Raw genomic sequence first — 26044 nt, 5'->3', positions numbered from 1 at the left:
GACATCTGGCCACGGATGGAGAACCCAGTGGTCTGCGGATGGAGGCCAGTTCTCCTCAATCCGGCCCATCTCCCAGTAGCCGCCCACCAGGGACAGGCCAACCACGCCGCAGGGTTGAATCCTCCCTGTGAAAGTGGAAGGGCCAGGCAGGACCACCGATGGAGGGTGTGTGGGCAAGGGGCTGGGCAAGGGGCCCCAGCAGTCTGTCCTCCTGCGGTGGGTCTCCCCTTTCCTCATCACTCCAGCCCCTGAGGAGGATGGTGGCAGGGGGATCCTCCAAGCTGAGCAGGTCAGCCGGTTGCTTCTCCCTAGGAACCTAGGAACCCCCTCTCAGTGCACGCGGAGAAACTCTAGGGTCTGTACTCAAACCCCCTCGGCTGCCAAGCTCGGCGCAGTGGGCTCCTCTTGCCAACATGCAAGACCAGCTCCCTCCCGCCGGCTGAGCAGAAAGGGGGAAAAGCCGACTCTCCAAACCCCGGGTCAACCGTCTCCTGGCGGGACCCGGGAAATACCAACCAGACCCCCACTAAACGAGGTCGGGCTCGGGCCCCCACGTGCCAGATGGGAAACTGAGCCCAGGGAGAGAAAGTCCGTCGGGGCCGGGTGGGGACCCGCGGCGGCTCGGTCCGCATGCGGCGGGGCCCCCTCCTCTGCGCACGCAGTCCTGGGGCGCGCTCACTGGCCTCCGGCCCGGGCCACGAGCCGCGCAGACCCCAGCCTGCGCCCGGAGGAAGGCCGGGACCCCTAGCCGGCGGGACTGCGCGCCGCCCCCCTCCCCGCTGGTCCCACGAGCGCCTCGCTTCCCCTCCCCCCTTCCCGCCTCCCCAGCCCGTGTCCCCGCCTTCCCCGCGGGCGACGGGCGGCGGCAGCGACGGCGGCGGGAGGAACGGGCCGAGCCGCGGCAGCCCGGTCCTTGCACGCTGGGATGTAGCGAACCAGAAGGAGCCGAAGCTGCGCGCAGAGCCAAAGACGCAGCTGGGTCCCGGGCTCCAGCCGGAGCCGAAACCTCAGCCAGAGTCCGTGGCGAGCGAGCCCGGAGCCGAGGAGCCGCCGCACAAGCCGCGCAGCCCGGTTCGGGTAAGAGGCATTGGGCTCGGCGCGCTGGGTCTCCGCGGTGTTGGGGCGCAAGGAGGTGGTGGCCGAGTTGCGCGCTGTTTGCTCTGGGAGGAGGTGAGGTCCAGCCGGTGGCGCGGGACTGAGCGCAACGTAAAGGCCAGGCGCCTTCGAGGCAGCTCCGGGAGCTCGTTCCTGTGCCCAGCGCACGATCACAGCTGCCATCGCCGGGCGCTACCTCACCTAACCCGCGGACCCACGCCACGTTTTAGCCTTGGGCACCCCAAGAGGGCAACAGTTTTGGGGCGAGGGCCCCAGCCCGGCGAAGGGTTACCCGAGCCACTGGGGACTTCTGAGAGCAAGGGCAAGCGAGAAGGCCACCCGCCGCTCCCCGATGCACCCAGGAATGGGGGCCCCAGCACTAGCGGAAGCGCTGGCCCCTCTGCAAGCCTGGGGACTTCGGCTTTAGCTTCGCGTCAAGAGGGTATTTTTCCTAAACGAAACCGCTTCATTCGTTCGTTCGTTCGGGTAGCTATGCCGCAGAAAAGCAGCAGACGTCGGCCGATGTCCCGCCTCGCACCCCGATGTCCCGCCGCATTGCTTGGAGACGCCCCCGGCCCAAGGCGGCCTGCCCTGGCCCGCGCAGGTCGGGCTTCTCCTTGCCCTGAGCGAAACCCAAAATGCTCTTCCGCAAAATCCAATAAAGACATTCCCGACGCCTCTCCAGGATCTGGGTGTTGACGCAGGGTTCCCAAGCTTAGAGCCGCTTCTCTAGAGCCGGGTTTCGGAATTCTGAAATTGACCAGCCTTCTAAATCTGAGCGGATTCGACGTGGTAAAGCGAGGGCCCCCCTGATCCAGATCGCAGAAATGGGAACCCCAGGTGGGCGCCCCGGTGCCAAGGTTTTCCGATTTAGGAATGCCCTTGATCAAAATATTTGAGTCCACTTTTCCAAGAAAGTAAGGCTCAGGTATTCTTTTGGCATCCCTGTGACTTCTGGCAGCCATCAGGGCCAGAGGGAGGCAACCTATATTGCTGTCCACTAGGCCAAGGAAACAGATCCAGGGTCATGACAAAAGCTAGAGGCGAAGGGGCAGCACTCGAGGGGGACGTGCTGGCCGTCTGCCTTCCTCAGACTGCTTTGAAATGCCTCATCTCTGCTCAGAAAAGGAAAAGAAGTGGACAGAAACGTACAAATCAGGCTGCCTGGACTTTAGGATGTATTGTTGACCTTCAGGCCAGGCTCAGAGTGCCCTTCTCTCAGGAAAGCAGCTGCTGGGAAGAGAAGGCTGTGTACAGCAAAAGCTGACCCTCTGCTTCCCAGTTTGTGGCAGCCATAGCCACTTGCCCAGCCTTCTCTTCCCTGGCTCAGCCATTCTCAGGAACCAAATAGCGACCAGTGGGCTCAAGGGAGCCCTGAGCCTGGAGAGCGATGGGCCCTACCAGCTGCTGACGGAGAGTTCTGAGTTTCATGCTCCCCTCGGCGCCCCCACTAAGCCCTCCTGCCAGAATACATCCCAGCTCTTCCCACCAGGACAAGCCGCCGGGGAACCCCAATTGAAAGAAAGCTGACCAACGGGGACCTCAAAGCCTAAAGGATCCAGTGATACCATTCCCAGCCTGTACCTGGGCACCCCTTTCCCCAGTCACCCAGCGAGTGCTTGTATTCAAAGAAACAAGAGTTTTTATTGGGGAGAGGGTGTTAGATCTGGCAGAAGGAGGTAGGTGGTCCCGGCTGCACTCCCCAGACTGGGTTTTCTAGTTTGAACTTCTCCACAGCCTAAGAGGCTTAGGGCTGGAATGTCCCAGAGAGTCTTGGATGGCCCCCGGGGGCAAGCCATGGCACATTCCTTTCCTTGTCCTGAAATCCCTTGATTCTGGTGCAAAGATTCAGGCAGGTACTCCCATGAGTGGGTGAGAGGATGCCCTCTAGGAGGACCCTCCAACCACCCTTTCCAAATAAAATTACTAAGCCGTTCTTGGGCACGGAGTCTGTTTTCTCTAAGTCCAGACTCTGGAAGGGTCCCTTTGGTGACTACCCCCCAACAGCCCAGGCCCCTCTGCTGAGCCCAGCCAGGACTCTAAGCCCCAAATTTCCTGAAAGTCACAGAATCATTGCTAGCTCTGTGTGGCCTGGAGGGCTGGATGGGGCATATGGTTCCAGCTCCAGGAAGCCCCCTTCCCTCCTCTCCTCAGTGCCCATCATCAAGTGAGGCGGAGGCTGAGGCAGCAGTGAGGATCAATCGATCGATCGATCGATCGCTGGGTCCCCTGTCAGACCTGGGAACCGAGGGACAGTGTTGCAGTGTTGCGGTGTTGGTCAAAAGCCTTGCCCAAGATCACACAGCAAAGCCCAAAGAATACTGAACCCCTGCTCTTAATCCTGAAAGAGTTGCCTCGTGTGTGTGTGTGTGTGTGTGTGTGTGTGTGTGTGTGTGAGGCATCTGAGTGTGCAAGAAGCCCCTATGCTGCCTGGAAGAGTGACCAGTGGAGGGAGTGGCTGGGAAGAAGAGAGAGCGCCCAGGTCTCCAGCCAACACCCAGAATCAGGCCACGGCCTCCTCTAGATCTATCACTTCCTCGCCCCCGCCTCCTCAGTGCTGCCTAGCTCCAGCAGGGCAGACTGCCTGGCCAGGCCCCACCAGTCTTAGCCCCTCTCCAGGGTTCAGGGCCCCTGGGATATGGAGCTTCACCCACAAGAGTCTGAGGGCCTTTCCATCCACACAGCAGGCACCAAGATTTCCAAATATAGGGATTATTGTGACTGCCTGGAGCACTGCCAGAGGCTCAGATCAGAGGGGCACACAGCAGGTGCTCAATAACTGCATTAAATGCATCCGCAGTGAGGGTTACAAGCCCCTCTGAATAGCTAGAGCTCCAGAGTCACAAAACAGTTCCCATCCATGGAAAGCCTGACTCTTTAGACTCTCTGGGGAGTGGGGGGCTGTGACCCTCAGCCTCTGGCTGCCCACAGGCGACCATTCATTCCAGGTCCCCACCCAGAGAGGCACGGGGCTTCCCACCTCGGCTTGACACTTAGGAGGCTTGGAACACACCCCTATCAGCCAGATTTTGTGCCAAACAGCATCAGTGTTCTGGGCCCCAGAGAGCTACCTATGTGACTGCAGCCGGCACTCCCCTGTGTGGGCAGTGTGTCTGTGTGTGCACAGCACATCTGTGTGGGTATGAGGGACAAATGAGTTCACGCATGCTTCTGGCACCCATGTGTATCCAGGCAGGCTGGGTGGCACACCGGCTCATCAGGATAAGGCGGCCGCACCGAAGGTGGTGTGTGAAGAGGTACCCCCGGCCTCCTGCAGCACCCGAAAAGAAAAACCTCCTTGAAAGGGGGTAGCTGCTGCTTCAGGAGATTCAGCCAAGAAACGTGCTAAAAGATGGGGCTGAGGGCAAGGCTGGACAGCCATACTTCCCCGCGTCTGTGTCCCCATCTCACCACCGCCCCCAACACTTATACCAAAACTATATTCATCCTGGGGGTCTCAACTTAGAGGACCTTCCCTTGGGGAGGACAGGGCAGGAGTTGCCGAAGCCTTCCCCCAACCCAAACTCCTGGGACGCATCCCCCCACTGGCCCCAGCCTCAGTCCAGGCCCCTTGTGCTCACAGGCACCCAAGGAAGTGTGCCTTCTCCCCCCAGAGCCAGAGCTGGGGGCCTTGGGTTGAGACCAAGGGAGGGAGAGGCAGGCCTGTTTCCACCCTGCCCCCGCCCCGCCCCCACAATCCTCACCCAGGAGGAGCTCAGGCTGGGGCGGAGGTGCCTCCCTCTGGCAGGGAGCCGGGTGAGGGCAGGGGCCGCAGAGCGTCTGCACAGCCATTCCCCAGCAGAGTCTCCAGGAGGACCCAGAGTGTACACTGGGCCCCGGGGTGAGGCGCGCTGGGCCTGGAGAGTACAAGTCCTGCCCCCCCACCCCCACCCCCGCCATCCTGCCCAGTGCTGCTTCTGCCTGGTGGAACTGGTGGGCCGAGATGAGACACAGAGGGCAGCCTGGGGTCCAGCTGTGGCCAGAGGAACAGAGCAGGGTCACACCCTACCACCCCAGCTGTCACCTGTTCGCTCAAGACTCTGACATCTCAGGGCCAGTTACCCATTGCTAAGCAAAAGCCTTCACCAAACTTCCCTGAGAGAGGAGGACTGGGGAGGGACTGATTCTTCGGGCTGAGAAGCGGACCATCTCTGCCTGTGCTCAGAGAGGGCCCAATGGAGCTGCAGCTTAGCGACCAAGGCCCAGGAGACAAACTCCGAGACCATCCCAGGCTTCCTGGGCTGCTGGCCTAGGTTTGCAAACTGTAGTCACCTGGCCTGCCAGGTCTATGCCTGCAGTTCTGGGCAGCCAAAGTGAGGTCCCAGGCCCTGGGAACCTGCCCTGAAGGGGGTCAGAGGCCCACCCCGTGGTTGCCACGGCCAGAGCCAGGCAGATTCGGTGAGCCCTCTGAAAGGGCGAAACAAGGAGAGAGTCCTCTCGAAGGGGATGTGGGGCCTGGCAGGGCTCTTGGGGTCTCCTGCTGCACTCGCCAGCGGCCTGGAGCCAACAGAAACGTTTCGTCTGATTAGAAGCCATCAGTTCTATCCCAATCCCGGAAAATTGACTGTGGTGCAGAGGGGGGAGGCCTGAGAAGCAAGCCGCCTTGGGGGAGAGGGTCCAAGCTAATTAGGAGGCAGCATCCGGGGGCCCATTAGAGCGCGGGCTGCTGTCACTCAGCCTGGCTCGGGTCCCGGGAGAAGAGGCCGGGAAAGGAGGGGCCGGCGGCCCCTGGACGAGGACGCGGCTGGGAGCTGCCGGAACGAGCCCCGGGCTCTGCCCCCGCCCTGGCGCTGGTTCGCCGGCGACCGGTCGGTGCGATCCTGTTCGGTGAACATTCACTCGGCCTGGGCTGTTCTCGCCGGGGACTCGGGACTTCGAGGCGGCCCAGACTGGAGTTGATTCCGAGCGAAACAAGTCATTTGGAGCTTGAGGTGGGCACGAGCCGCGAGGGGCTTGCAGGCCAGATGCGTTTCTTTTGTGCGGCCGAGGGAGAACTCGGTGTGTCACCGGGGGGAAGGAGGGTGAGGCGCGGCGAGGCCGCGGGAGGGGGGAGGCGGCGGGAAGGTGGCTGCGGAGGGGGAGGGCGCGGGTGAGGCCGGGAGGGAGGGAGGGAGGGCGGGCGGCCGAGAGGGCGCGGCGGCGCGGGCGGCTCGGGGCTGGATTCCGCCCGCGCTCCCTCGCTCGCTGCTCCTTTCCTCCCTCCCTCCCTCCCTCCCTCCCTGCCCCCTCCCACCCCGGCCCACCCCACCCACCACCCCTGGCGCAGGGACTGCTGGAACCTGGCGGTGCGCGCTGTCGCTTTAAGACAGGCTCTGCCGGCGCGGTCCGGAGCCTTAGAAACCGGCCCCGGATCGGGAGCCGGAGCCGGGGCCGGGCGGGCGGCTGAGGCCCGAGCGGCGGGAGCGCAGCGCGGAGCGCGAAGCCGGGCCCCCGGTCGCGAGAAACCGCTGCCGCTGCCGCCCGCCTGGCCCCGCAGCCCCGGGCGGTCCATGGGGCGGGCGCGGCGTCGTTGCGGGCGCGGGCAGCCCTGGGGGGCAGCCGCTTAGACGCTGCGCTCTCGTTCTCGCAGGTCGCAGCCAGGGCGGCCGGGTGCCCCCAGCCCCGGCCCCCGGAGCGCCCGCCACGGTCCCCGCTTCCATGGACGCCTTCAAGGGGGGCATGAGTCTGGAGCGGCTGCCGGAGGGGCTCCGGCCGCCGCCGCCGCCGCCGCACGACATGGGGCCCGCCTTCCACCTAGCCCGCGCTGCCGACCCCCGCGAGCCTCTCGAGAACTCCGCCAGCGAGTCGTCCGACACGGAGCTGCCAGGTAAGCGCGGCTGTCTGCGAGGCGCGCACGGAGCCTACTCCGCAGGAGGGCGCAGGGAGCCAGGAGCAGGGCCTGGCACCCGCGCCGCGCAGGCAGGCTCGCTCTACACCCCAGGAGCGTCGGGATCTTTCCTTTTCCCGTTTTGTACCTGAGGGTGAACGCGGAAATGTACACACTTTCAGAAACAGAAATCTAGTGCTTTCCGAAAACAGTTCCATGAGATCCCCACGCGCCAAGTGACCGGCAGATGCATAAACCTACGACCGGAGAGTCGGACTGACAGCCCCTCTTGATCAGGAGCAAATAGAACGGGGCGGGGGTGGGGGAGGAAATTGGGTGACCCGGGTCGCTCAGACCGAAGGCGAAGAGCAGATCAGAAAGGAATGGGGCGGTGGGCGAAAGAAAGTGCCCAGGAAAGCAGAGTACTGACACCCCGACACACCGTGGGCGACTGACTGCGAGAGGGAGAGACCCAAGAGCAGGGGTGGCGGGAAAAGTGAGAAAAGCAAACAGGGAGTAAGAGAAACAACCTAAGGTCACAGAAAAGGAGAGGACAGCGAGGGCGAGCGGGCCAAGGGGCTCGGCCCGGCTCCGGCGAGGACCCCCTAAGCCAGGGATCCCGGCCCCACGTGCGCCGCCGGAGCCCGGAGCCGCCAGGCCGCCCAGCCAGGTCTCCGGCTCGGCTCAGGCACGTCTCCCTCCGCGCTACCTTTTTGTCCCGGCTCGAGCTTTATTCCCCGGCCGCTGCTGGGCCGGCGATGGGCGGCGCGGGCCGTGGCGAGGTTAGTACCCGGCCCGGTCCCGGCTCCCGAGTCTCGGAATCGCTCGCGGTCTTGACTCCGCGCCGCCGCCCAGCTCCCTGCTCTCTCGGCTACGGGCGCCTCTTCTGCGTTCATTTCTTAATCCACCGCTGAGTGTTTCTCTACGCGTTTTTAATCTCTATTTGTTTCTGTTTTGCATCCCTAAGTGACTTTCTCTGAGAGGTTCTGTTGCTTGGTTAAAAAGTAAGCAGCGCTGGACCGTACTTTTGTTTTCAAAAGTTTTAGGCGTGGGCTTGGGTTGGTTTTTATTGTTAAAGCTCAGAGAAATCGTTACAGATTGCTTTTAACAACCAAGTCTATGAGGATAAACTTTAAAATTTAACTGTATTTTTCAGTATAGAAAGAATTGCTATCCTAAGTACATTTCTCCGGAATTTTAAAATATCTGCATGCAACGTTATTCTTCGAGACATTTTAAAAATTCAATCCAAAATGGCGCGTTTGTCCGGGATTTTCTCAAAGTCCATTTACAGGGGTGTGATTTGGGGAATTTAAGTTATCTAACTAGAGTGTTGTATTTCTCTGGGATTTAAAAATTACCTCTAGAAGAGCATTATTGGGAAGGGGTTAAAAAAAACTATCTACAACAGTACCTTGATTTTTTTTTAAGTCCCAGATAAATAAATGCCTGTGTCTGCCTGGAGTTTATACACGTACAGCACTGTATTTAGTTAGGGATGTGTTTGCACGGAGGTTTCTGGCTTCTTAATTTGCATTTGCTGTGTTTCTACCTGCCTATTTTTAAGAGTGTGTGACCCTTTCTAATGTTTTTAGGCATAGAGCTGTGAGCTTTCCTAGGCTTCTGTGTTTTGTTTTTAAATTCTTTTTCTTTATGCTTCGATGTTTCTATGACTGCATGTGTTTTGTGTAGCTTCAAAGAGAGAGAGGCAGAGCCCCAGGGTCACTTAGAGCCTGTGGGTCTGGCCTGCTCGGCTGCCGCCAGAGGGATTTTCTGGGCCTTGAGACGTGGGGCCTGGAGCTGAGGCCGAGAACCGGCGGTGCAGTGCCTGCCCGGTGGGACTCCCACACAGCCCTGGGGAAAAGAGGGTGGAGAGCCTGCAAACCACTGCCTGGCTCTCGCCCTGCCAACCGGATAACTTCAACTTCGGGCTAGAAAGATCTGACCCTCTGCCTAGAAAAGCAGAGCTCCCCTCTGGCTTAGAACTCCAAGAACCCTAAAAATGTACATTCGCCAGTGACATCAGCAGTAGGGATCGAGCAGGAGCCGAGCTGTGAGAGCAGGCCCTGCCCAGCTAGGACCTAGGCCCAGGGCTCCAACTCCTGGGCTCTTCTCCCAGACAAGCCGGGCCAGAGGTGACTACTGATATCCGGCACGGGCGGGCTCTTTCTAATGGGGACAATTCCAGGGCCCCTGGCGGGAGGGCGGCCGCTGAAGGCCGGCGCTTCGGTGGAGCCGGGACGGGGTGCAGAAGGGCATAAGCCCGACGTGACCGATGCCCCATCCTGCCCGCTTCAGAGAAGGAGCGCAGCGGGGAGCCCAAGGGGCCGGAGGACAGCAGTGCGGGCGGCGCGGGCTGCGGCGGTGCGGAGGACCCCGCCAAGAAGAAGAAGCAGCGGCGGCAACGCACGCACTTCACAAGTCAGCAATTGCAGGAGCTGGAGGCCACGTTCCAGAGGAACCGCTACCCGGACATGAGCATGCGGGAGGAGATCGCTGTGTGGACCAACCTCACCGAGCCACGCGTGCGGGTGAGCGCAGGGCGTGTGCCTTAAGGGGACCGGCGCCGAAGGCTGCCGCCGGTCCAGCGCAGCCCTTGAACGCTTAGATCGGCGCTCAGACTATTCCTCTGTCCCACCACTTAGACCTGCTCCCTCCCTCCACCGGAGGATCCGGCCGGGGTCTACCCAGCCGCCGCTGAGCCGATTGGTGCTTGCGCGCCTCGGCTGCTGCCGCCTCGGATCCCTCTGACCCGCATCCTATGTGACCCTCCGGCTCTACCGCAGCCCCTCGCCCAAAGACCTGTGGCCCAGGGGATTTTCCCCAGCCCTGTAGAGTCCGGGGCCCCCCTCGGATGTTGCCGCCCTAGACTGCGCAGAGGATTCCCCGCGCTGGCGATCTCGGAGCAGCTGGCACCTTCCCGAGAAAACGAAAGGGAAAGGCAGGTCCTGCCTGGCAGCTTGAGAGAGGCCGGATAAGAGCCTAGGCCTGGGGGGGGGGGGGATGTCTCAAAACTTCCTGGAGCAGTGGTCCCATCTGCAGTCGGTTTCTCCAAAACCTTAAGATACTCTTCACCTGCCTCTTTCTCAGCCACCAGCCAGTCTGGAGCTGGACCCTTTCCCTAAGGGCTGGGATCAGGTGGCGGGTGGGGAAGCAGCTCTGGTGGACTGGTGGACCAGGGGCTCTCAGGAAGAATCCTTTTGGAGACGTAAGGTCTCTGACCTGAGATGGGACTACACCCTCCCTCTTCTCACCCCTTGGTTACTCGAGAAAATGTACATGACTTTCCGGCCAGAGCAGCAAGAGAAGCATTTCTTCCCTGGGTACTGCAAATATTTAATGCGATACTGGGAGCATGTCCCAAGCTAAACCAAGGTCCCACCTGGCCCACAGACTCCCTGCTAAAAGCCCAGCTCTCACCCCTCCCCAGTTAGGCTGACCAGCCCAGTGTGATAGGGAGTGAAGACAGCACTCAGTAATCCTGAACTCACTAATCCTGCCAGGGCTTGATGTTAGCAGGGCTGGAGTGGGGGTAGAATCAGCAGCGGTTAGTGCTGGCTATGGGGAAGGCTGAGATGCAGGAGGCTGGCAAGCTAGCTCGGGAAACAGCGCAGGGCTGGAGGAGGGCTGGCGAGGGCAAAGGAGTACGGAGGATAAAGGAGGATCGGGCGAGGATCGGGTGTTGGGAACGAAGAGGTTCTTCTTGCATTTCGCGGGGGGAAAGGTGGAGGGGGAGAGTAGAGAGAAACCAGTACGTAGTGAAAGGAAATTAAATATTTGCAGGAAAACATATTTGGCATACATTTAGGTGGCAGGAAAGAAATTCAATCTTTACGGGAGAGGCAAAAGGATCGAGTATTTGAGAAAAATAATCAACTATTTAAGAGACATAAGGAAGGTCAGAAAGAAGGAAAAAACTAAACATTTGGAGGAAAAGCAAAAGGATTTTTTTTTAATGGGGGCTAATGAAGAAAAATGAGCTGCTTGAAGGAGAAGAAAGAGGTTCCGATAGCAGGGCGGACCAAACGAAAATAAACATTTGGGGCAGAAATAAGAATATCAGATATTGCCAATAAAAATGGAAACAGACTATATGAGGAAGGGAAAATAGACTGAAGAATGAGAGGAGTCGCATACTCCTAGAGGTAGGGAAGAAAACTACCTTTCCTATTTGAGAGAAGAAAAAGGATGGAATATCAAAGAGATAGATGGGGAGCCGATGGGGGAAGAAGGCAGAAGATAAACTGGTCGAGAGGAAGCCAGAAAAATATTTGTCGGGGAAAAAAAAAAAAAAAGATCCGTATTAGGAGAAGAAACCAGATTTAACTGGGGGAAAGGAACAAAGATCAGAAAAAGGAAAAGATTCGTATTTTCTGGGGACAGGGAAGGAACCATCATGGAGAGAAGGCAGGGGCGGAAATTTGGAGGAAAGGAAACTATTCGAAGAGAAGGAAGCTGGGCCAGGGCTCGGGGTGGGGCGGGGGGAAGCTGCAGGCGCCTTCCCGCCCTCGGCAGCCCTGACCCTTCTCCTGTCCCCCTCCCCCAGGTCTGGTTCAAGAACCGGCGAGCCAAGTGGCGCAAGCGCGAGCGTAACCAGCAGCTGGACCTGTGCAAGGGCGGCTACGTGCCCCAGTTCAGCGGCTTGGTGCAGCCCTACGAGGATGTGTACGCCGCTGGCTACTCCTACAACAACTGGGCCGCCAAGAGCCTGGCGCCCGCGCCGCTCTCCACCAAGAGCTTCACGTTCTTCAACTCCATGAGCCCGCTGTCGTCGCAGTCCATGTTCTCGGCCCCCAGCTCCATCTCCTCCATGACCATGCCGTCGAGCATGGGCCCGGGCGCCGTGCCCGGCATGCCCAACTCGGGCCTCAACAACATCAACAACCTCACTGGCTCCTCGCTTAACTCGGCCATGTCACCGGGCGCCTGCCCTTACGGCACACCCGCCTCGCCCTACAGCGTCTACCGGGACACGTGCAACTCGAGCCTCGCCAGCCTGCGGCTCAAGTCCAAGCAGCACTCGTCGTTCGGCTACGGCGGCCTGCAGGGCCCGGCCTCGGGCCTCAACGCGTGCCAGTACAACAGCTGACCGCCCAGACGGGCCACGCGGGCCGGCGGCCGGCAGGGCGCCGGGGCCGGGCCGGGGGCGGGCGCCGCCGAGGACCTGGCGCCTGCGCGGCCCCCTGCTCCCCACCTCCCCACCTCTGGCTTGGTTTTGTGTTTGCTTTCCTGGACCCCACTCAGCCCTCCAAAACGAGATAAAACGAAGCAAAGAGACGTCGGAGAAAAGAGCCGCGAAAAAACGGATGAGTTGCAATTTCCCTGGGGATGGCGCGGGTGGGACGTGTTCGCTCGCTCGGGCAGGACGGGACACTCCGCGGAGGGGACGCGGCGCGGGAGGCGCGGGGCCGTGACCGGAGGCTCGAAGGGGGCGCCCCCGTAGCCCGCGTTCCAGCGGCGCTGGACCCGGACTGAGCGGCCCGCGCCTGAGAACTGGAGCGCCGAGCCCGGGCCAACCTGGCCCCGGCCGGCCGGGTGCGAACCTAGACGCCCCCTCCGAGCTGGGCCCGGCCGAGCGTACCTTAGCTCGATCCGGATCCAAGTTGGAGCGGGCGTCGGGCCGGGGATCACCGTACCCAGCCCAGGGTCCGGGACTCGTCGTGGAGCCGCACGAACGGCCCCGGCGCGCCTGGAAGAGCCCTCGCCGGGAGTCCTATTTTAAGGCCACGGAGCTGCAGCTGGCGGTGCGGACGAGGCGGGAGGGTGCGGAGGGTTCGTCTTTGAGCCTTCAGCCCCCGAGCTTCGCCGCCGGCTCAGGCCCTCCGCTTGGCTCCCGGGCTAGGAGGTGGCCTTCCCGTCCCAGCGAAGAGCCCCCTCCTCACCGCCCGCTGTGCAAGAGTCGAGCCGGGAGAGCTCGGGGCGCGGCCGGGGCCCCACGCCGCGCCCACTTTGCACACCCGCTCTCCGGCCCGCGTCCCTGTTTACAGCGTCCCTGTGTATGTCGGACTGACTGTATAGAATTATAAATCTGTCTATATCGACTAGTTCATGTACGTCTATTAAAACCATAGTACGAGCGTGCTAACCACTGCCGAGCTCTGACTGCTTCATTGGGCCGAGGAGAGAGGAGGGTTAGAAGGGGAACTGCGTTCCCTTCCCGTGAGCCCTACGGATAGGAGGGAAGAGCGGAGGCCAACCCCGCCTGGGGACCCCTACCGCCACTCCCCTAACCTTTCCGGGCCTGTACATCCCCGATTCCTTGAGGGCACCCATCGGGCGTTCTGAGCTCTCTTCGGTACTCATCTATTGAGCCGCTCGGGGTCTCGGCGCTGCGCTTGCCACCCTTCCCCGACCACCCGCCCTTCCCAGGCCTCAGGAATCCGAAGGCTCTTCCCAAACTGGGTCTCTAGGGACCCTCCAGGCTTTTAGGGTGCCACGCCGTCTGTGTCTCCCGGGAGCGTAGGGGTGGGGGACCCTGAAAGCCTCCTTAGGCCCAGGGTTGCCTTTTCTCCTCTAGGCCCGGTACCCCCACCTTGAGCCCCGCTCTGGCTGTTCCAGGAGGACGGGGGCCGGGGGAGGGCGGGTGCTGGATCCGCCAGACTCTAGCTAGGGCCTCCCTTGGCTTTTCCGCATCGAAATCCCACCCAGGGGCATGTGGCTGTTCCAGAGAAGGTGTCCATCACACAGAGCTCACTTCTCACTTCGCCTCCATCCCAACAATCGGTGGCTCCCGCCGTCACCACCCTCCCCCCCTTCCCCGCCCGGAGTTTTGGAAACTACTGAACAAGACCAGCCTGTAAACCGCCTGTAAAATTCTGCTTCCCTTAAGTAAGTCACTTCTAATGGCAAAACAAAATGTTTGCAGCTGCAGCGGGGGAGGAAGGAGGGGTGGTTATCCTGCTTTAGAATCACCTTGTGATTGGCACTGCCCTGGAGCTGGACCCAGGCAAGCCCTAGCTGAGAGTAGGGCACAGCCATGGGCTTAGTCACCAGCGAATAGCTGAGGAGTCCTGGGGACACGTTCCCAAACCACATCAGCACTGCCTCTGAGGTCAGGAGTGTCATCCCTGCTATACGGATGACCGGACCAAAACCCTACCACACCCCGCACTGGGCCAAGGTCATACGCCTTCCGAAGCCAGGCATCTTCTCACCTTCAGGGAGGAGTGAGGAGGGGTCCTTCTGGAGGACAGCCCTGCCTGATGCTGTGGGGTTCTGAGGAGGACGGGGCCAGATACACAGGCTGGAGGAGGGACGTGGGGGAAGGGAAGGTTGGGCAGGGGGCTGGAGCCAGACCACCCCTCCCCCAGCGGCTCCAGTCCAGAGCTCCGACCCCTCGCTCTCTGGAAACATAAACACAATCACATCTGGACGCAGAGTGCCTCACACATCTGCCAAGGCCAGGGGGGCCCTGGTCTCAGCTGAGGGCAGGAGGCAGGCGAGACCTGGAAGGAGGTGGGGCAGGAGGGGAAGGCGGCTCGGAAAGTCAGGCCCAGCCTCAGGTGAGAGCAGGGCCAGAGAGCGGGGCCAAAGCCGGGCTCTGGGGGAGATGTAATGTGGCTGCGGGGGCTGCAGGCCAAGCAGCTGCAGGCAGCAGGAAGGGCAAAAGCAGTTCCAGAAGGACCCGATCATCCATCAAGGGCCGTGGCCAGCAAGGTGAGTGTGAGACCCAGCCTTGCCCCCCCCCCCCCAGTCGTTCTGCCCCAGCTTCCTCTGTGTCTGCAGAGAGTATCCAGCCCTTCCCAGTTACGACAGCGCCAGCGGCAGGGTCATCTCTGGGGGGTGGAGGCGAGGACTCTCCAGGGCTCTGAAAGCCAAGTCCGCTGAGAAACGGCAGAAAACCCTAGTCCCGCTCCGCCTGCAGAGGACGGGGCAGGTCCGTTCAGTGTTTTCTGTGCTCCTGCTCTTGGTGCTCGGGATGGAGAAGTGGGAAACGAGACGGTCCCTGCTCTCAAGGACAAGTAAACAAACTCATCTAATTACAAACTGGGCTGAGTGCTTGTGAAGAGAAAGAACGGGGTGGTGTGGGTAAGAAGAAAATGAAAGTCCTGCTTCCAACGGGGATGGTCAGGCATAGCCGTCCGGGGAGGTGGCGCCCTCGCTTATGGAGCCCGTTCAGGGTCCTGAACCCTCGGTGCAGTGCCCGCTTCTCGCCCGTGAGCCCCTGTACCTGCACAACAGCCCCGTGAGAAGGCTCTTCATGGTCCCGTTTCCTGGCTGAGGCCCCTGAGGCCTAAAGAAGTCACACAGCAGGACGTGGAGTGGATTCCAACGCCATCACTCCCCCTTCTCTACCTTCCGCGCGGGGCTGTCCCAGGCCAAGCACCTTGGGGACATGGTGGGAGAGGGTGTCTGACCTTGAAGAGACCATGATTCCTGCTGGCAACACAGGAGCGGCCCCTGGGAGGTAGAAAAGCAGATTTGTTCTCACCTGGTCCCAACAAAGCGAAGCCCAAAGGGCTGCCCTAAGTTTGGAGAGGGCGCGAATTAGGGACCAGAGGGCAAGAGGCCGGTGCCCAGCACCAATTCGAAGGCACTGTGGGTACCAAGTGAGAGTGCGGTGAGCCAGTGTCTGCAGCCCCCCGAGTGCCTGGTCACGGAGGGAGAGGGCCCCTATCGCCTCCCCCAGCTTTATGGCCCCAGGCAAGCTGCAGGCCTGCCTCTGGGCCACCAGAGTCACTTGGAGGGGAAGCGGGAAGTCACAGCTGGAAGAGCTGCTTGGAGGGGGCACTGACCGGGGAGTCCAGGCCCTGGAGGGCCCTCAGCTCCACTCGCCTGAGCCTGCGGCTCCCCCGTGAAACAGCCAGGGAGCCTCCGTCATCCAGAAGGCGAGTCTGGGAAGTGAGTGAGGGTGGTTTTCTGCCCCAGGGAACGCCCCCATTTCTTGAGCCACTTACTTGGCTCTGGCATCCACAGGGGCCTTCGCCGTGGTCTTTGAGAGGCTGAGTTTGAGTCCTGGCTCTCCCTCTGAGTTGCCTTGGGCAAGAGACTTAAGGTCTCTAAATGTGTTTCCTCTTTAAGAAAAGCAAATACCAATAATCACATCACACAGCTGTTTAAAGGATTAAATGAAATAATGTATATAAAGTGTGAGTTTGGGTGCTGGCATTGCAGTAAGGGCTCAGTAAACTGCTATTATTGATGGGATTGTTATTGCTGATATTATTATTATTATTATTATTATTATTATTATTATTATTATTATTAAAGTGAGATTCCTGCCTCCCCTCCTGAGGGCCCCCTTACCCACTTTCCTCATTCACGGGGCTTCTCTGAGTTTCTCAACAGGTCATTTCTGAAAATGTCATTCAAGGCCCACCTTGGTTGTCCCTCCACCTTTGCTGGGTGCCGTGACTGTGAGTCACGACCGGTCCTGCTGATTTCCCTGCCTGCCCTACCTTCTCCACTCCATCCCACCCCGAGAACCATCTTACACTTGGGTCCCCAGTTACCCAGCTTCTTGTCCTGTGGTCCAGTCTTCCCGTCATGCTCCACCGGCCAGACCCTAGGAGACCCAGAGGAACCAGGCCCAATTCCTGCTGTCCATTAGGCCTGGGAAGGGGCAGGTGGGCCAGGCCAGTCCGTTCTCTGAGAGATGAGCCTCAGACACGGAGGGGTTCGCACCCAGACTTCTCCTCTAAGTGCTCCCTGCAACACGGGATGAAGATGCTCAACACTAGCTTTTGGGTTATCTCATCTCAAGGCCAATTAACGCCAGGCCCCGGGCCAGCACGGCATAAGGATGACCGCAGGTGCTGCTCGCAGTGGGGTGGGGCTTGTTATCCGTACACCAGAAGACACTGAGGCTCAGAGAGAAGCAGCAGCTCACCTGAGATGGCACAGCTAACGAGGAACAGGGTCAGGACTCAAACTCCAGCCCTCTGCCCAGGGGCCGGGCCCCATGCAAGCACTGTGCACTCTCCTGCTATAAATCACTTTAGTATTGGGCTGGGGAGGGGGGGTGGCGGGCGAGATAAACACTTAGTATTCATGACCAGAGGCGGGACTTAGCTGTGCTCTGGGAGAGAGAAAAAAAAGCCCCAGGCCCCAGGAGAGGAGGGAGCTCCCTCGGCTGTGGGGGAGCAGCAGAGGACCTGGGTGACAGCTGAGACTGAGGAAGCCCTGGGGTGGGGGTGGCAGATGGGGTGGGCAGCAGGGGCCAGGGAGAAGCTTTCTGGTGCAGGCAGGGCCCTGAAAGGTCAACCATTAAATCCAGCCTCCTGTCTCATTCAGTTGTACCAGCTTCTCGTTTCCTCCGTGGGCGCTTTCAGTCGGCCTGCCCTCCCAGGCTTCCTCCCAAGCCTGCTCTTCACACTCCTGTGTTGCCCTCGCAGGACCCTGGCCCTGGCCTCCCCATTGGCTGGCACTGCCCAGACCAGGTAGCCACCCTGCAGGGCTCCCAGGAGATGCAATGCCAGAGCCCAGCCAGGTCAGAGAGCCTGCCATCCCATGAACCAGGATGCTGCCGTAGAGATGCAGCTCAAGGGGCAGGATGCTGCCACTGGAGCAGGTGGAGGCAGAGGGCAGGACCTCACCATCCCCGGCTGTGCTCTCCGCATGTTTTATCTCTCAAGCCTCATTTTATAGATGAAGCTGAGGCTCAGGGAGGTCATGTAACCTGTCCAAAGGCACACAGCTCTAGAGCTCTGGATCCCAGCCTGTCTGCAGACAGAGCCTGTGTCTGTGAGCCCAGCCTCCTGGAGGCAGGCCACTGGCAGCCGGGCAGGGTCACTGCAGCCCCCAAGCGCCAGAATGTAGCAGCAAACAGGTGTGAACAACAGCATGTGCACAACTGTGCACACAGTCGGTGCTCAATAAGGATTTGCTGAATAAAAGAACGGAAGGGCTGGCTTCCCTTAGTCCTCACTTCACAAGACATATCCCGGCCCTTCCTCCCCCTCCCCGCTGCTTTCTCTCCTCTCTTGCTCCCTCCTCTTACTCGCTCCTCCCTCTCAGCACAGACAGGTCCTGGCACTGCTTTTGAAAGTGTATCTGAACAGGAGTTCCCATCGTGGCGCAGCGGAAACAAATCTGACTAGGAACCATGAGGATGCGGGTTCGATCCCTGGCCTCGCTCAGTGGGTTAAGGATCCGGCCTTGCCATGAGCTGTAGTGTAGGTCTCAGACGTGGCTCGGATCTGGCGTTGCTGTGGTTGTAGTGTAGGCCGGCAGCTGTAGCTCTGATTTGACCCCTAGCCTAGGAACTTCTATATGCCATGGGTGCAGTCCTTAAAATAAAAGAAAAAAAAAATTGGGCAAAGGACTTGGATAGACATTTCTCCAAGAAGAAATACAAATGGCCAGGAGTTCCCCTCATGGCTCAGTGGTTAATGAATCTGACTAGGAACCATGAGGTTGTGGGTTCGATCCCTGGCCTCACTCAGTGGGTTAAGAATCTGATGTTGCTGTGAACTGTGTGGTGTAGGTTGCAGACTCGGCTTGGATCTGGCATTGCTGTGCCTCTGGTGTAGGCTGGAGGCTACAGCTCCAATTAGACCCCTAGCCTGGGAACCTCCATATGCCACAGGTGCCTAGAAAAGGTAAAAAGACAAAAAAAGAAAAGAAAAAATGGCCAATAAGCATGTTACAAAAAAAAAAAAAAGAAAGAAAGAAAGAAAAAGAAAAGGAAAAAAAAAGCAAAGAAAGAAAAGAAAGGTAGGACTGTAAGATGGTGCAGCCGCTGTGAAAAACAGTATGGCAATTCCTTAAAAAAATGAACATAGAATTCCTGGAGTTCCCGTTGTGGCGCAGTGGTTAACAAATCCAACTAGGAATCATGAAGTTGCAGGTTCCAACCCTGCCCTTGCTCAGTGGGTTAACGATCCGGCGTTGCTGTGAGCTGTGGTGTAGGTTGCAGACGTGGCTCGGATCCTGCGTTGCTGTGGCTCTGGTGTAGGCTGGTGGCTACAGCTCTGATTCGACCCCTAACCTAGGAACATCCATATGCCGCGGGAGTGGCCCAAGAAATGGCAAAAAGACAAAAAAAAATAAAATAAATAATTAAAAAATAAAATAAAATAAAAATAAATAAACATAGAATTCCTATATGATCTAGAAATTCCACTTCTGCGTATACACCCAAAAGAAACAAAAGCAGGGGATGGAAGAGATATTTGTACACCCGTGTCCGTAGCAGCAATATTCACAATAGTCTAAAGGTAGGAGCAACTCATATCCATCAACAGAGAATAAACAAATTAGTCTGAATATGTCATGAAATAGCATTCCGCCTTGGAGCAAAAGGAAATTCTGACAGACCTACAACCCAGATGAACCTTGAAGATGCTGTACTAAGTGAAATGAGCCAGTGAACAAAAGGACAGACGTTGTATGATTCCACTTATATGAGGCACTAGAACAGCCAAACGCATGCAGACAGAGAAGAGGATGGTGGGTGCCCGGGGCAGTGGGAGAGGGGAGGGGGAGCTAGCGTTTGATGGGTACAGAGCTTCATTTGCGGATGAGGAGACCGTTCTGGAGATGGTTGCGGGTGGTGGCTGCACAGCAGTACGAATGCACATCACGTCACCGAACCGCATACTTTTGAAAAGGTTAAAAATGGTAAATTTCATGTTCTGTGCCTTTCATCACACCTAAAAACAAAATAATGTGTGATTATGCCTCCACCGTATCCAGAGAGGTATTCGGAGGCTGGTGCCCAGGCCTCCTGGGGTGAAAGCCAAGACTCAAGCTGGTCTGCTGCTTGCTGGAAAACTGTGCCCTGCAGGCCTCTTCAGCTGGTCCTTCTTTAGGCTCCAGTGAGAGCTGAATGTCCATGTGGCCCTCGCCCCCTCCTCCATCCCTCTGTGCAGCACAGCATGGGGCGCCCAGGAAGGACACGTCCCCTGCTAAGTATCGGCCGAACGGCCAAGAGAGAGTAAATGGGTAGACGCCTTCTCTGTAAGTTTAGCATAAAATTAAGCACTAGGTCTTGCCACCGCCTTTCTGGAAACGGAACTCCTCTGTCAACACACTAAACAAGACAAGCTACAAAATATTAAATAAGCACAGCACCGTGCCATGTTTTTCTACCCACACAGAGAAAAGTCTGGAAGCGCACGAACTGTTAACTCACATCAGCTACCTTTGGGTGCTGGGAAATGAGGCTTTTTCTTTTCTTTTTTTTTTTCTTTTCATTTTTCCTTTCCAAGTTTTTTTGCACTGAGCATGTCATGACATTACTTTCGTCGCGATGGAATGAATCATTAACTATTATTTTAAAATACAAAGCGCTGTGATCTGCACGAGCGGGAGTGGCCTCCTGCCTCGGGGTCCCTGTCCTCACCCCCACGGGGCCAGTCATCCCCTCCCTGGGGTGCTGCGTCAGCCCCCAGGACTCAGCCTCATTCGGGGCCAGGCCAGTTGGACTGTGTCAGGTAAACACTTACAGATTTTTACAGAAATGACATTTTTGTTTTCAAATACATCCTTCTTGGAACAGAGGTCAAATTAGTAGGTGCCAGGAAGCGTGTTCAGAGAGAAGAATTCGCAATGAGCTTGTGTGTCTAAGCAACGAGAACTCAGTTTAAAGCCGGCTCCCACCCCTGTCCCCTCTGTCCCCTTGCTGCACCAGCCGTGCCCTCCCGCACCCCCCACCCCCGCGCTCCCAATCCTCCAGCTCAGCAACCTGTGTGCCCTCCCACCTTGCCTGCCCACACGCGCGTGCGCACACACACGCGCTGGGTGTGCCTGCCAGCCAGCGTGATCATGGAATCTTTATTAAAGAGGTCCAAATTACCAAGGTTTTACTGCACTACTAAAAATAGGCATGCTTCCTTAGCCTGTTTAATAAGCAGCCCATTTCAAATTTTTCGGCCTGAGTAAACTGAAGCATCGTTCCAGAAATACGTCTTTACTGAAACAAGGAGGACGATTTCTTGGGCCTCCGTTCACACGCTCTCCTTCTCCCCTCTGCCTCCTCTCTCCATCCCCTGCCGTGTCCCCCCACCCCCAGCTCCCCACCCCTTCCCTTTCTCTCTGAAATTTCAAAACACAAAGGGGAAAGTAACAGTAATTTGGACTTGGCTTTTACGCAAAATGGGCCAATTTTTTTAAGTGTTGGTAATTTGTCCCGAAAATGGATATAGGGAGTCGGGCTGGAAGAGCTTTGAAGCAGGGGCTTTTATGAGTGGAACGTGAGGCCTGAGTGTGCGGGAGTGGGAGCGGCACCCCCTCCGCGCCTGGGACCGTGCGGCACGTGTTCGCAGCTCCGAGCATCGTGACTGCCATTATCACATTATCGTATTCGGAGGAGTCGGCAGGATCGGACAAAGCACATTAACCCATTTCATTGAACCAAGGGCTTAAAGGTCCCATTGACTTCACGGAAAGTGCTTGGCAAACCCTCCAAGACGCTGCCGCCACAAAGCAGCCGGCCACTTTGCCGCTTGCCAGGCTGTGGCGGGGCCGGCAAGGGTTTCCCCACACTGTTCCCGCCTGTGGCCTCTTTGGAAACATTCCAGAACACACTGGGATGGCCGCTGAGCCCCCCCTCACTCCAGCCTTTTCAGGCACACACCTCTCTCTTCCTTTGGGTAAGCCCGATCGAAGAAGGGATGTATTTAGACAAAAGACACACACACACCCCGTGTGGCACGGACCCCTCGGCCATCTCCCAAAGCAGCACTCCTATTGAGTCACGGGGCTGGTCCTGAGGACCAGCACACATGGTTCGTGGCTTCTCCCGAGCTTGGGGCCCACGCCTCCAGAGCTGCTTGCTTCTCCCACAGTCTCTGCTGAGGCCACCCCAAGGAAAGGCCCCCCAAGGCTCCCAAGACCGGCTCAGCCCATCAAGGCAAGGGTACATACCAAGCCTGGGCTGGGAGAGGCCGGGGCCCTTCTGGATTCTAGCCTTGGCCTGGGCTTCTCCCCAAGACCTGGCGATCCCTTCCCAGGGCCCAAGGTTCCTCTTCTGTCAGCGGGCACTGGACCTGCCTGTGAGTCTGCTGTCAGGGTTTGAAGAGCCCATGGATGGGAACAGTACGGAAGGCTTTCAGATGGGCTGTGGCTTCGGAGGCAAAGACTATCCTTCACCCTCTCCCTGACCTCCTACTGCTGGGGAGTCGGAGTGGGCAAGCTCTTTCCCGGTCAACATGCTCGGCCTCTTCCCTCCCAGATTCCTCCACTGCGCCCCTGCTCCCAGCCCCACAGGGAAGGGTCTATCTCGCTTTACTTCACTGGGGGCGCTGGCACTCAAGGCCTCAGCAGCGATGCTGCATTGCCCCCAGATCCTCCACTGGGTCAGGAGGTGCCACCCACGTGAGATGGCATCACCTTCCCGTCCTCAAGTCCATCTCCACTGAGTCCAGGGCAGCAAGGCACAGGAAGGTCTGACTCAGGCCCAGCCCTGCCAACATCCAGGAGGGTGAGGCCACAGATGAGCAGATCACAGAAGTTACGAGCTTGGGCTTCCGAGTTAGACAGAGCCTGGGTTCAACGCAGCACTACCACTTGCTGCCACAGAACCTCTCGAAGCCTCGGTTTCCTCATCTGAACAATGGGGACAACCGTAAAAAGCTATGGGCAGTGTTTGGCACTGTGTCAGTGACGTGATAGGCTCAAAATAACTCCTGGATCTCTGCTGCCCACTTGCTGCCTCCTGCCTCAGGACCCTAAAGCTGGCAGAGGTCAGGCAGCTCATCACTGGCATCCAGGTGTTGTGGCATGACCTCTCAGTCCATAGCCCTCCTCAAATGGTTCTAGAAGAATTAAGGTCTGACTTGAGGTCAGGTATGAAAGGTCAAGGGTGAACGTACGAGAAAGAAAAAAATCAAGGCTAACCTGAGTAATCTGGGAAGGCTTCCTGAGAGAAGGGGCATAGTGCTGGGTCTTTGAAGGACAAGCAGAATTGGAATGGATGTGCAGGACTGGAGGTGAGAAAGGGCAGGGCAAAGGGGAGCCCTGGAAGATAGGGGGAGATAAAGGAGGAGGAGACAGAATAGAGGAGCTTTAAATGCCAGGTGAAGGGGATAAGGCCATTCTCAGACAGGCAGCAGGAATCAAATCCAGCCAGGTCACTTCCCAGCTTCCAAATTGCCAAGCTAAGGTTCATACTCAGTGTACTTTCCCAATTCCCCTACCCCTGCCCCACCCCCACTGCAGGCTGACCACACCAGTGTCTCATCCTCCAGCCTCTTTGCTTTGTGCATGTGGTTCCTTTTGCTTAGAATGCTCTTCCACCCACCCAGGCACAGCTAAGCACACACACACAGGCATGCACACACACACTCCTTAACATTTTTTTCCAAATGAAAATTGTGTTGTTTTTTTCCTGATTATACAATACATACTGATTATTAAATTTCAAAAGGCTCAGAAAAGTGTGAGGGCAACGTCAAGACTATCAAACTGCTACAAATATTATGACCCTCCCAGACAACCCTCAGCACACACATACAGGTGTGTACACATACATTACCTATACTCACTCATTGTTACCTAAGGGGGGACGTCATATCACATATTGCTCTAGAAGCCACTTTTTCATTCATCTAATAAGAAGAACAGGTACCCTTATCAACAAATCACTATTTTTAGGAGTTCCCGTTGTGGCTCAGTGGGTTATGAACCCAATTCGTATCCATGAGGATGGGGGTTCGATCCCTGGCCTCATTCAGTGGGTTAAGGATCTGGAGTTACTGTGAGCTGTGGTGTATACAGCAGACATGGCTCAGCTCCTGCGTTGCTGTGGCTGTGGCCAGCAGCTGCAGCTCTGATTTGACCCCTAGCCTGGGAACATCCTTATGCCATGGGTGTGGCCCTAAAAGCAATAAAAAACAAAAAATTAAAAGAACAGAGGCAGAATTAAGATGGCAGAGGGGTAAGACATGGCGCTCACCTTCTTCCACAAAGATAACCAAAAAAACCATCTACACGTAGAACAATTTGCATAGCATATGGCAGAAGAACTTAAGGCTCCAAAAAAGACAAGAAACCCTCTATGTAACAGGGTAGAACAAAAGGAAAAAGAGTGAGAGAGAGCGGGGAGAAAGGAATCAGGACAGGACCAGCATTCCTGAGAGGGAGCTGTGAAAGAGGGAAGGAACACACACCCTGGGAAGCCACCCAACTGAGAGGGCAATCAACCAAGACGGAGGGACATCAAAGCCTCAGAGAAAAGTGCAGCCACTGGACCCAGGAGGGCAAAGCATAGTAAGAGCCACACAGAGCATTGTACCACCTCCCAGTTCACCACAGCCTGAGATGCTTGGAAGGGGGCTAGACGCTGAGACTCAGGCTCTGGAGGTCAGTTCCAGGGAGAGGACTCGGGCTGACTGTATGGAGACAGCCTGAGGGACTAGGGAGCAGTGCACCAAAGGATGGGGAGCAGAGTTCAGCAGCTGAAGGAATGTGGCAGGTGCATCTGGGCCCCAGGAGAAGTAAGCTGCCACTGTTGGGGAGGGAAAGAGGAGGGATGGCCTGCCATAAGAATAGCTTTCTCTGCAAACAAGCAGGTTCTTGAAGGGCCAGGCTATGGGTGGGAGGCACCTCTTGCGAGGCTAAGTGTGACAGGGCACCTCTTGCCTCATCTGTGGGCAGTGGCGGCAAACCAGCACAACCTGACTCCAGGAGTGGGTGTGGCCCATCACCACTAGGGGTCCATGAACAGGCACCACCTGCGGCCCCAGTCACCTCAGAGGTCAGCACTGAAGAGGGCACTGCAACCAAGCATCACCCATTGTTGCTCTCACTCCCCTGGGAACACACAGGTCTTACCGTGCCACTGTCAAACACTCTGGGCAACACCTACACCTGCCTGAGGGTCACTGCCACGTCCCAGGGCCCTGCAACTAGGAGCAGCCTGTGCCACCTTCCCTTGGGTCCTTGCCATTGTCAAGGGCCCAGCAACCAGGCACTGGCTACCAGCCCTGCCCATTGCCTCCATCTCCCTGGAAGCATGCACAGCACCCTATCAAGGGGATAACAGCCTGCATACACTGAGCAAAGAGACAGCAAGCATCTAAACCAAAAGCAGCCCTCATACCAAAAATAAACTGTAAGCCCTCACAAAATACCCAGGGGTACTCTCACATATAAATAGCCCTCCAAGACTACAGTAGTTCTTTTCCCTAAACTCACAGAATATGAAAAATATAAGCAAAATGGAGAAGCTTAGGAACCATTTTCAGTTAAAAGAATAGGAGAATTTACCTGAAGGAGCAAACCATAAAACAGATCTCTGCAGTCTAAGAGACACCAAGTTCAAAAAGGAGAGAGTGAAAACATTGAAGGAATTAAGAGTGATTATGAAGGAATTAAGAGCATACATGAACGGTAAAGAGGATTACTTTAGAAAGGAACTAGAAAATATAAGGAGGAGCCAAGAAAAACTAGAAAAGTCATTTGCAGAGATGCAAGCTGACTTAAAGGCACTGAAGAGCAGAATGAATAATGCAGGGGAACGAATTAGTGACTTGGAAGACAGAATGATGGAAATCACCCAATCAGGACAGCAGACAGAAAACCAAATTAAAAAAACATGAGGAGTTCCTGTCATGGCTCAGTGGTTAGTGAATCCAACTAGGAACCATGACGTTGTGGGTTCAATACCTGACATTGCTCAGTGGCTTAAGGATCCAGCATTGCCGTGAGCTGTGGTGTAGGTTGCAGACGCGGCTCGGATCCCACATCGCTGTGGCTCTGGTGTAGGCCAGCGGCTACAGCTCCGATTCAACCCCTAGCCTGGGAACCTCCATATGCTGAGGGAGCAGCCCAAGAAATCACAAAAAGACAAAAAAGAAAAAAATGAAAGCAATATAAGATGTCTGTGAGATAATATAAAGCAGGTCAATTTACACATACGAGGGATTCTAGAAGGAGAAGAAAAAGAAAAGGGGCTAGAAAATATACTTGAAGAAATTATGGCTGAAAAATTTCCAAATCTAAATGAAAAAGATATCAAGATACAAGAAGCCCCCAAAAAGGTGAATCCAAACAGGCCCACACCAAGACATAGTATAATAAAAAATGGCAAAAGTTAAAGACGGGATTCTAAAGGCAGCAGGTTAAAAACAAAGAGTTAATTATATGGGAGCCTCCACAAGGCTATCAGCTGATTTCTCTACAGAAACACTGCAGGCCAGAAGAGAGTGGCAAGATATATTCAAAGTTCTGAAAGGAAAAAATTTTCAGCCTAGAATACTG

At 57.0% G+C, this 26044-nt stretch overlaps 1 protein-coding gene across 3 annotated transcripts; it reads left to right on the top strand.

The window, feature by feature from the left end:
* The first annotated feature begins 418 nt into the window (after positions 1-418).
* On the top strand, positions 419-12990 carry PITX1 (paired like homeodomain 1). Of its 3 annotated transcripts, none has more exons than XM_021080088.2 (4): positions 419-1077; positions 6665-6901; positions 9200-9432; positions 11448-12990. In XM_021080088.2, exons 2-4 carry the CDS (start codon positions 6733-6735, stop codon positions 11988-11990), a joined length of 945 nt encoding a protein of 314 aa, XP_020935747.1. In that variant the 5' UTR covers positions 419-1077; positions 6665-6732; the 3' UTR covers positions 11991-12990. The 3 variants fall into 3 exon arrangements, with proteins under 3 accessions (XP_020935747.1, XP_020935738.1, NP_001231299.1); XM_021080079.2 differs by lacking the exon at positions 419-1077 and adding an exon at positions 5197-6026 and having other exon boundaries at positions 11448-12134; NM_001244370.1 differs by lacking the exon at positions 419-1077 and having other exon boundaries at positions 6733-6901; positions 11448-11990.
* Positions 12991-26044: the final 13054 nt, after the last annotated feature.

This window comes from Sus scrofa, chromosome 2 (genome assembly GCF_054392235.1).
Source record: "Sus scrofa isolate SSC_HxYL_T2T_F1_AM1 chromosome 2, Sscrofa_HxYL_maternal_Yorkshire_Landrace_v2.0, whole genome shotgun sequence".
NCBI classification, from domain to species: Eukaryota; Metazoa; Chordata; class Mammalia; order Artiodactyla; family Suidae; genus Sus; species Sus scrofa.
The sequence above is the reverse complement of the archived record's forward strand: the minus strand, read 5'-3'. Positions and strand labels throughout refer to the sequence as shown.